Below are 9,717 nucleotides of genomic sequence, written 5' to 3' on the forward strand. Positions count from 1 at the left end.
TAACAATTTCATTCATTACAAACTACATGACCCTCCCTTGGATTAGATTTTTTTTTTATACTAAAACCTCCAGGTAACCGTTCTGTACATTTCGGTCTGTCCCGAATGACATAATCTCTTTTGGTTATCCTTTAGCCTTGCTTGACCTCTAGCAATCATGCTAAATCTGCTGTGATGTTGCTGGGTTTGACATCTGTACTGACATTGTAATTCTCACACTGATCATTATATTGAATGATTTAAGAATACTTTTGTTCATCATGTAGGAACATTAAAAGGCCAGGGTTGTGTTCTGTAGGAACAAATGTTTTGAAACGGAACAAGGGACTACCTGTCCTGAGCTAAAAGGCCACGGTCTTGTTTTGTACACACAACATATTTTTGGGGTGGAAATGGGACAAGGGACTACCTGTCCTGAACCTAGCCCATAAGAACACTGGTTATGTCCCAAATGGCATCCTATTTCGGGAATAGGAGCACCATTTGGGATGAAGCCTCTGCCTTGAAAATCCAACCCGTTGTTATTGTCTTCCCTGTAGCTGTGCGGCTGAGGTGGGCTGGTTTTATGAGCGAGCCTGGATGACTGTGATGGAGGACGCGGCCACTCGGCTGGAGAGGGAGTATGTGCACAGCGTCTACGAGAAGATTGCTCCCTATTTTAACGACAGCCGCTACAAGGCCTGGCCCAAGGTGCGCCAGTTCCTACTGGAGCATGAGCCTGGCAGTATCATCGCTGACGTGGGTATGTATGCTAATGTGTCTGTTCTACTACTGATGGACATGCATTAAGTGGGTATGTGTCTGGCTTTTTACTGGCCTCTGTCTGTCTTACGACTATCTGTTGTGGCCCGAGTTTAATTGAAACGAACAAAAAGGCCAATAACATACAGGTTTTCTACCTGCTTTTGATTGATTTATTGATGCAATGTTTCGTTGTCGTCAAGCTAATTGGTATTTTTTTTACGCTTGCAGTCAGCTACTGTAAGATGTTGTGATATCTTTCATTTCACGCTAAGGAATTGATTCTGAGGCCTTGCTTCAAGTCATGATGTCAATGTCAAAACACAAGTAGCACTCCAAAAGTAGTGCACTATATAGGCAATCGAATAGGGTGCCATTTTGTATTGGCCTCATGCATGTCTTTCTTCTGGGGTTGACATCTAGGCTGCATCCTGATTCTCCGCCATTCTCCCAAAGGGTGCACATGCACATTTCCGGTCAGAGATAAACCATGGTGGGAAACTCCCTACAGCCAATGTTTACACCAATCCAATTCTTTAAAATCCATTATGGCAAGTGCAGACTTTGGTAGAAGGGTAGAGAACTGGGACCTGGTGTTTGTTGTTGATTGTCTGCCATCCTCCACATCACAGGCTGTGGCAATGGCAAGTACCTGCACGTCAACGGCAGTGTGTTCAAGCTGGGCTGTGATGTGTGTCTCCCCCTTGTGGACTCAGCCCGGAGCCAGGGCCACGAGGTGCAGCTGTGTGACTGCCTCAGGCTGCCCTACAGGGACAGCTGCTTTGACGGTGTCCTTTCCATCGCAGGTAGGCCTATACTTCACTCAACATGGGAGGGTAGTGGTCTAGCGGTTAGTGTGTCTGACCCCAGTTCAATCAGAATGGGTTTGAATCCGGCAAACAGGCTTGCATTCCAACTCGCACTCCTGCTACCATTACAGTCTTATTTTCACTGTGCCCCTCACTCACTCCTCGGGCGTAACCCTACAATGTTTGCATATCGGAAGGGTCTGTATAGGTGTAATCAGTGACTTGGGATGAAAGAAGTGCAGGAGCTGTCTTTTTCCAAGTCGGTCCATTAGACTATCGTATGTTAATGGAAATTCTCAAATTACATTATGCTATAGAGACCTCTGATTATTCATTGTTAATGGTTTATACCCATTTTCCATGACTTCTCCATGACTTTTAACTAAATGTTTATGATTATTATTATAGCCTACATGTAAGAGTAAGTATTATTGACACTGGAAGTCTGCTGTGTCTGATCCCATGTAGGCCACCATCTCCTGCAATTGTGCCCTTGATCAAGGCACTTAACCCCCCACAAAGTAGAACTGCACTGTTAGTAGAACTGCACTGTTAGTCACATGTTGTCAACCGTCCATCTGGAGAGCTCCTGGGTGTGCAGGCTTGGCTTTTGATCCAAGTCTGCTCATCAAGGTCCTGTTGAACAGCTGATGTTTAGGCTACAATTTGGTTAGACCAGGGCTCGAACAAAATCCTGCAAACCCAGTAGCTATCCTGGAGGATGGTTGCCACCCTTGATATAAAGTATTGCAACATTACAACCAAATACTTTTGTCTTTTTTTTAGACTATTTTTTAACATTGTTGCAATTACGTGGCTTTACAATTACCCAGCTTTCCAATGGTGCAGATTTGTTTAGGTTTGCCGAGCAAAGTTTGCCAAGTTTGCCGAGCAAAAAAAAATATATGTATTCATTTTTTAATTTCTTTCATTGTTGGATATAAAAGATTGTAAAAACAACAGTTATTTAAATGTTGGAAATCTGTTCCCAAGTATTCCCACACATAATAAAGATACAAATGAAAGCCAGGTTTGAAATGATCATGTTTTTGTCATATCTGTTAGGGATTATTCTACAAATTATATGTAATTATGTTCTGGCCCCCCGACCATCCTCTCACAAAAAAATCGTCCCCGGCTAAATCTATTTGATGATCCCTGATTTAGGCTATCTACAGTGCCGGTGGAAAGGTGACAACAACATGAATGCTTTGTTAGCTATAGTTAACTGTAGCAGTTTCTCACTAGTTATGTTTCTAATTGGCTATCTAGTTAGTCTGTCTGGCATTATATTCTGCACGTTAACGCTAGAGGCTTTTTTACCCAAAATTGATAAATTGAAAGTGAGTTCACAGCTCCTGAGACATGGTTAAGAAAGATTGTTTTGAACACTGACATGAACCTTTCTGGTTATAACCCTTTTTGTCAAGACAGATCTTCCAAAGGTGGTGGAGTGGCAATCTTTACCAAGGAACACCTTCAGTGCTCGGTTGTCTCCACCAAGTCTGTCCCCAAACAATTTGATTTGCTGAGCAAGCCTTCCTTCATGACCTAGCCTCTAAATTGGTGTAGGCCAACAGCTCCGTCCCCCCCGCAGCTACTTGCCCGAGCCTCCCCAGCTTCTCCTTCACCCAAATCCAGATTGCAGATGTTCTGAAAGAGCTGCAAAACCTGGACCTGAACAAATCAGCTGGGCTAGACAATCTGGACCCTCTATTTCTAAAACTATCTGCCGCCATTGTTGCAACCCCTATTACCAGTCTGTTCAACCTCTCTTTCGTATCGTCCGAGATCCCTAAAGATGGCTAAGCTGCCGCGGTCATCCCCCTCTTCAAAGGGGGTGACACTCTAGACCCAAACTGTTATAGACCTATATCCATTCTGCCCTGCCTCTCTAAAGTCTTCGAAAGCCAAGTTAATAAACAGATCACTGACCATTTCGAATCCCACCGTACCTTCTCCGCTGTGCAATCCTGTTGTCCGGACCTCTGGCAGTCTCTATATGGGGGTACCACAGGGTTCAATTCTCGGGCCGACTCTTTTCTCTGTATATATCAATGATGTCGCTCTTGCTGCGGGTGATTCCCTGATCCACCTCTACGCAGACGACACCATTCTGTATACATCTGGCCCTTCTTTGGACACTGTGTTAACTACCCTCCAAATGAGCTTCAATGCCATACAACACTCCTTCCATGGCCTCCAACTGCTCTTAAACGCTAATAAAACCAAATGCATGCTTTTCAACTGTTCGCTGCCTGCCCGACTAGCATCACTACTCTGGATGGTTCTGACCTAGAATATGTGGTCAACTACAAATACCTAGGTGTCTGGCTAGACTAAACTCTTCTTCTAGACTCATATCAAACATCTCCAATCCAAAATCAAATCTAGAATCGGATTTCTATTTCGCAACAAAGCCTCCTTCACTCACGCCGCCAAACTTACCCTAGTAAAACGGACTATCCAACCGATCCTCGACTTTGGCGACGTCATCTACAAAATAGCCTCCAATACTTTACTCAGCAAACTGGATGCAGTCTATCACAGTGCCATCCGTTTTGTTACCAAAGCCCCGTATACCACCCACCGCTGCGACCTGTGTGCTCTAGTCGGCTGGCCCTCGCTACATATTCGTCGCCAGACCCACTGGCTCCAGGTCATCTATAAGTCTATGCTAGGTAAAGCTCCGCCTTATCTCAGCTCACTGGTCACGATAACAACGCCCATCCATAACACGTGCTCCAGCAGGTATATCTCACTGGTCATCCCCAAAGCCAACACCTCCTTTGGCCTCTTTTCCTTCCAGTTCTCTGCTGCCAGTGACGAATTGCAAAAATCGCTGAAGCTTGGAGACATATTTCCCTCACTAACTTTAAACATCAGCTATCTGAGCAGCTAACCGATCGCTGCAGCTGTACATAGTCCATCTGTAAATAGCCCACCCAATCTACCTACCTCATCCCCATATTGTTTTTATTTACTTTTCTGCTCTTTTGCACACCAGTATATCTACTTGCTTATCATCTGCTCATTTATCACTCCAGTGTTAATCTGCTAAATTGTAATTTTCGCTACTACTATACGCCATTTGCACACACTGTATATAGACTTTCTCTTTTTCTATTGTGTTATTGACTGTACGCTTGTTTATTCCATGTGTAACTCTGTTGTTTTTGTCGCACTGCTTTTCTTTATCTTGGCCAGGTCGCAGTTGTAAATGAGAACTTGTTCTCAACTAGCTTACCTGGTTGAATAAAGGTTAAATAAAAAATCGAATCAGCTTGATCTCTGTTAAAGACGCTTGGCCCTTTTTTGGATATTTTCAGTGGTATTCCTTTATAAAGAATATGATAATTAAACAGGTTCATCCCCTGGTTCGATCGTGATCTGTCAGAATTACTCCACCTCAAGAATTTCATTTGGCAAATCACTCGACACACGCATACTCAGGCTGACTGGCTCTTGTTCAGGCAAATGAGAAATAAGTGCACTCAGCAGAGGAGAGGGTGCGATATTTCAGCAGCATGTATTCAGGCTATCCAGAAGGCCAGTTAAATAAAGGTAAGAATTTTTTTTATACATGCTGCTGAAATATCGCACCGACCTGGAGAATAAAGCCTCCTCCTCACAGCTGCCCATGTCCCGTAATGTTGTTGATGTGGTTGTTACTGAGAAGAAGCACATGGCTGAGCTCTTTAATCACCACTTCATTAAGTCAGGATTACTATTATCAACCACTTAAGCCATTATCGTAATGACCATTCAGTGCAGGTCTGTGTGTGCCAGTGCGAGTGGGCCACTGCCAGAGGCCAGTTAAATAAAATAAATTATACATGCTGCTGAAATATCGCACCCTCTCTGGCAGTGGCCCACTCGCACTGGCACACACGGACCTGCACTGAATGGTCATTACGATAATGGCTGATATGTAGATTTTTAAGTGGTTGATAATATTTAGGTGTGCATTCATGAATTACATTTTTTTTAAATTATGAAACAAATTTCTTGACTTTACAAACATTAATTTGACAATTTGGAACAGCGCATCATGCTCATTCAGGCTGGCGCATTTTCATTCTTTGCAATCTCAAAGCCTACTGTCACGCAGATTCAGACTAGCGGCAAATAAACTTGAGCAAAATGGAATCAGGAAATTAATGCCCACTCTCCATTGCTATTCAATGCAGATCCAGACTTCATTCCGCTTTGATCAACCTTTTTTGCCTCCGTGTGTGAATCTGGGCCAGTGATGGGCTACTTTTGTTTAATAGAAGAGCCGCTGAACCGTTACTCAAAAAATGTATAAGTGCCGGTACGGCGCTCCGGCTGGTAGGGGTGGTATACAGAAGAGCCCTGTTTGGTAAAAGACCAAGTCCATATTATGGCAAGAACAGCTTAAATAAGCAAAGAGAAACAACAGTCCATCATTCCTTTAAGATACGAAGGGCAGCCAATCTGCAAAATTTCAAGAATTTGGAAGTTTCTTCAAGGGCAGTCGCAAAAACCATCAAGCGCTATGATGAAACGGGAAAGGAAGACCCAGAGTTACCTCTGCTGCAGATGATGTGTTCATTAGAGTTAACTGCACCTCAGATTGCAGCCCAAATAAATGCTTCAGAGTTCAAGTAACAGACACATCTCAACATCAACTGTTCAGAGGAGACTGTGAATCAGGTCTTCATGGTCAAATTGCTGCAAAGAAACCACTACTAAAGGACACCAATAAGAAGAGACTTGCTTGGGCCAAGAAATACGAGCAATGGACGTTAGACCGATGGAAATCTGTCCTTTGGTCTGATGAGTCCAAATGTTCGATTTTTGGTTCCAAATGCTGTGTCTTTGTGAGTGAACAAATGATCTCCACATGTGTGGTTCCTACTGTGAAGCATGGAGGAGGAGTTGTGGGGGTGCTTTGCTGGTGACACTGTCTGATTTATTTAGAATTCAAGACACACTTAACCAGCACGGCTACCACAGCATTCTGCAGCGATCCGCCATCCCATCTCGTTTTGTTTTTCAACAGGACAATGAACCAAAACACACCTCCAGGCTGTGTAAGGGCTATTTGATCAAGAAGGAGAGTGATGCAGTGCTGCATTAGATGAACTGGCCTCCACAATCACCTGACCTCCCACCCAATTGAGATGGTTTGGGATGATTTGGACTGCAGAGTGAAGGAAAAGCAGCCAACAAGTGGTCAGTATATGTGGGAACTCCTTCAAGACTGTTGGGAAAGTATTCCAGGTGAAGCTGGTTGAGAGAATGCCAAGAGTGTGAAAAGCTATCATCATAGCAAAGGGTGGCTATATATATTTTGATTTGTTTAACTCTTTTTGTTTACTACATGATTCCGTACGTGTTATTTCATAGTTTTGATGTCTTCACTATTATTCTACAATGTAGAAAAGTCAAAACAAAGAAACCCTTGAATGAGTAGGTTTCAACTTTTAACTGGTACTGTACATTTCTCGATTTTTAAGTGAATGATGTGTGTGTACGCATGCCTCAAGAGCTTAGTTAAACTGTCTTAACCCATCACCCATTATATTTTCCAGCTGGTTTTACTCCATTGTTTGTTTACAAACACTGTACATCTTTACAACACGGTTAAAAATCATTTTGATCTCATTTTAGTCAGTCCTTGCAACCATAGCTCTGTCTGAATTACATTTCTACAGCTCCATCCCTCTGCTGTTTTACCCCAAAAAGTGTCTGGTGCCATTTTGTTTGAATCCCAGATTGCTCATTTAGCATACGGGCAACTGCCTCTTCTTGGGTATCATGTAGCTGTTCATGTTAAGTGCTTCACTTCATATCAAGGTAGTTGAGTGACATGAATGAAATGATGAAATCAAGGCGGGTTACCAGGTGACATGAGATAAGCATTTCCTGGCACAGCTGCCCTAGTTGCCTAGGCAGCTGGGTCACCAAGGTAACAAGAGTATGTTTGGGAAATAATCAATGGTTTTATTGCAGGTAAAGTGGTGTCTAATTACCAACGCTGTGAGTAGGCAGGATTCGGGTGCTCATTTGCCCTAGGACAGTATTAATAAACACTAGCCCTTCAGTGGCCTCGGGTGGTAGAACAGTTGCTGCCACTGCCTTCAGAGCACATGTATTGTGTTGGCGTGGGTTTAAATCTAGTCAATCAGGGTTGGGGTCAATTCAAATTGAAATAAATCAATTCAGGAAGACATTCGAATTTAAAATTGACCAAAAACATTTGAAATAATTAAATACTTAGATACCCGTTATGCTATTATTGAACTGGAATTTCAGTTTAATTCCTGAGTTGATTGCCGCAATTGGAATTGAACCCAACCCTGTAGCCTTATGCCCTTTTGACCACCCTCCTTTTAATTTTGCTCGTCTATCTTCACTCTCAATATTCCCCCCAGCCCTTCAGAAAGATCTGTTGAACATGACACTACTGTACAAGAAGCTCCAACATCCACCGCTGTCCCAGTTGCGCTGCTGAACTTAAACTTTCCGACTTTCAAATGTTTTTTTTTCTCCTACTAGTCATCCATCATCTGTCCACCAAAGAGCGTCGTATTCGAGCAATTAAAGAAATGGCAAGGACCCTGCGTGTGGGCGGGCGCATCATGATCTACGTGTGGGCCATGGAGCAGACACGGCGGAAGTTTCAGAAGCAGGACATCTTTGTGCCCTGGAACCCCAACCCCCCGTCCCCCACCCTGGGCAGGGAGTGGCCCACACCCCGGTGGAGGGGCGCAGCACAGAGTGTGAGCGGTAGGTAGCTATTTACGGGTAAGGGAGGTGCCAGAAGGTTGCTGGTTCAAATTCCAGGCAGGGCAATGTAAGAGAGAAGCTGGTAATATCTGGAAGGCTGCTGTTTTTTGTTGTTAATCCCAGGTACAATCTCCTGCTGTTGTCCCTTTGAGCAAGGCACTACTAAAATAGTGTTTGAATGTGTGTGCATGCGCATGTGTGAGAGCTTGGACTAACCAAGTACTATTCTATTCTTATCTATCCAAGAATACCTCTACAGCGACAGCAAAGACGAGCACAGGAAGGTGAAAAGCACATCGTTCATGCTGGATGAAGAGATGGCCTGCAGTCCCCAACAGAGGCTGTGGTTCTTCTCTCGCTCCCTGGACTCAGTCTTTGACTTTGGCAGCCTGACCATCTCCAGGGCCAACGACAACCACTCCCCCTCCACAGAGACAACCACTCCCCCTCCCTCTACCGCCTTGGTCCAGGAGTGTGGCTCGATGGCCCTGCCTGACTTGGTCACCTCCTACCAGATGGAGCACACAGAGGGACCAGGGCGGCCAGGGGAGAGGGAAGCAGGCCCACCAGGAGACCTCAAACAGGACAGCAGTCAGAGCCCCCAGGACAGTGAAGGGGAGCCAGAGGCTGCCTCGTGTCTGCGCTATTACCACGTGTTCCGGGAGGGCGAGCTGGCGGAGCTGATCAAGAGCCACGTCGAAGAGCTCCACGTCCTTTACTCCTGCTTTGACCACGCCAACTGGTGCGTGGTGGCCGAGAAGGTCCAGGTTTGGAAGATATGACTTGGTTTTAATAAGTTTGATTTGTATTTTTTAAATAATTTATTCATTTTGTGCCTCAAATGTAAAAAAGAAATACACTTTTTAAAGGTACTGTTCACATTCTTACGGTGTTTTAAGAGTTACTGTGTTTCGCAAATTAATAGCACCTAAAAGCAGTATCCAGAGGGCCAGGATACTGCGTCCCAAATGGCACCCAAATGTCTGCGTCCCAAATGGCACCCTATTCCAAAGACTTCCATCCTCCGTTCCAATGCTGCTATCGATGGACCACGTCTGCCAAGGATGTGCGTCATTTCAGTTTTCCCCCTCCAAGCTTTTGCTCTTCTGTTTTTAGCCACAACCCTTGAGACCATTAGTGGTGGAATGGGTCTCTCATATATGCAAATTCTGCCTGTATTTGTCTTCAAATATTCCGCAATATACAAGGGGAATCAACCTTGCAGCAACGTTCTGTGATGTTGGTATCCGTTTCTATGGACCACCTGTGTATAATGGGTCATGTTCTAAGGAGCCATGTCCTGTTATTAAGAATACTTAAGGCAAGTGCTATCATTTCAATACTGTCTGTGTGATGTGTTAATATTTTGTCCGGCTGAACTAAGAATTTTTTGGTCAAATGAACAGACACG

The 9,717-nt window shown here is 44.2% G+C and overlaps 1 protein-coding gene across 1 annotated transcript; it reads left to right on the forward strand.

Annotated features, from left to right (window-relative positions):
• Positions 1–588: 588 nt before the first annotated feature.
• On the forward strand, positions 589–9,088 carry LOC120029121 (probable tRNA methyltransferase 9B). Its single transcript, XM_038974432.1, is given in 4 exon segments — positions 589–742; positions 1,374–1,547; positions 8,076–8,333; positions 8,577–9,088. Coding segments are annotated over 4 exon segments (1,098 nt in total).
• The last annotated feature ends 629 nt before the right edge of the window (positions 9,089–9,717 follow it).

This window comes from Salvelinus namaycush, chromosome 34 (assembly GCF_016432855.1).
Source record: "Salvelinus namaycush isolate Seneca chromosome 34, SaNama_1.0, whole genome shotgun sequence".
Taxonomy (NCBI): Eukaryota; Metazoa; Chordata; class Actinopteri; order Salmoniformes; family Salmonidae; genus Salvelinus; species Salvelinus namaycush.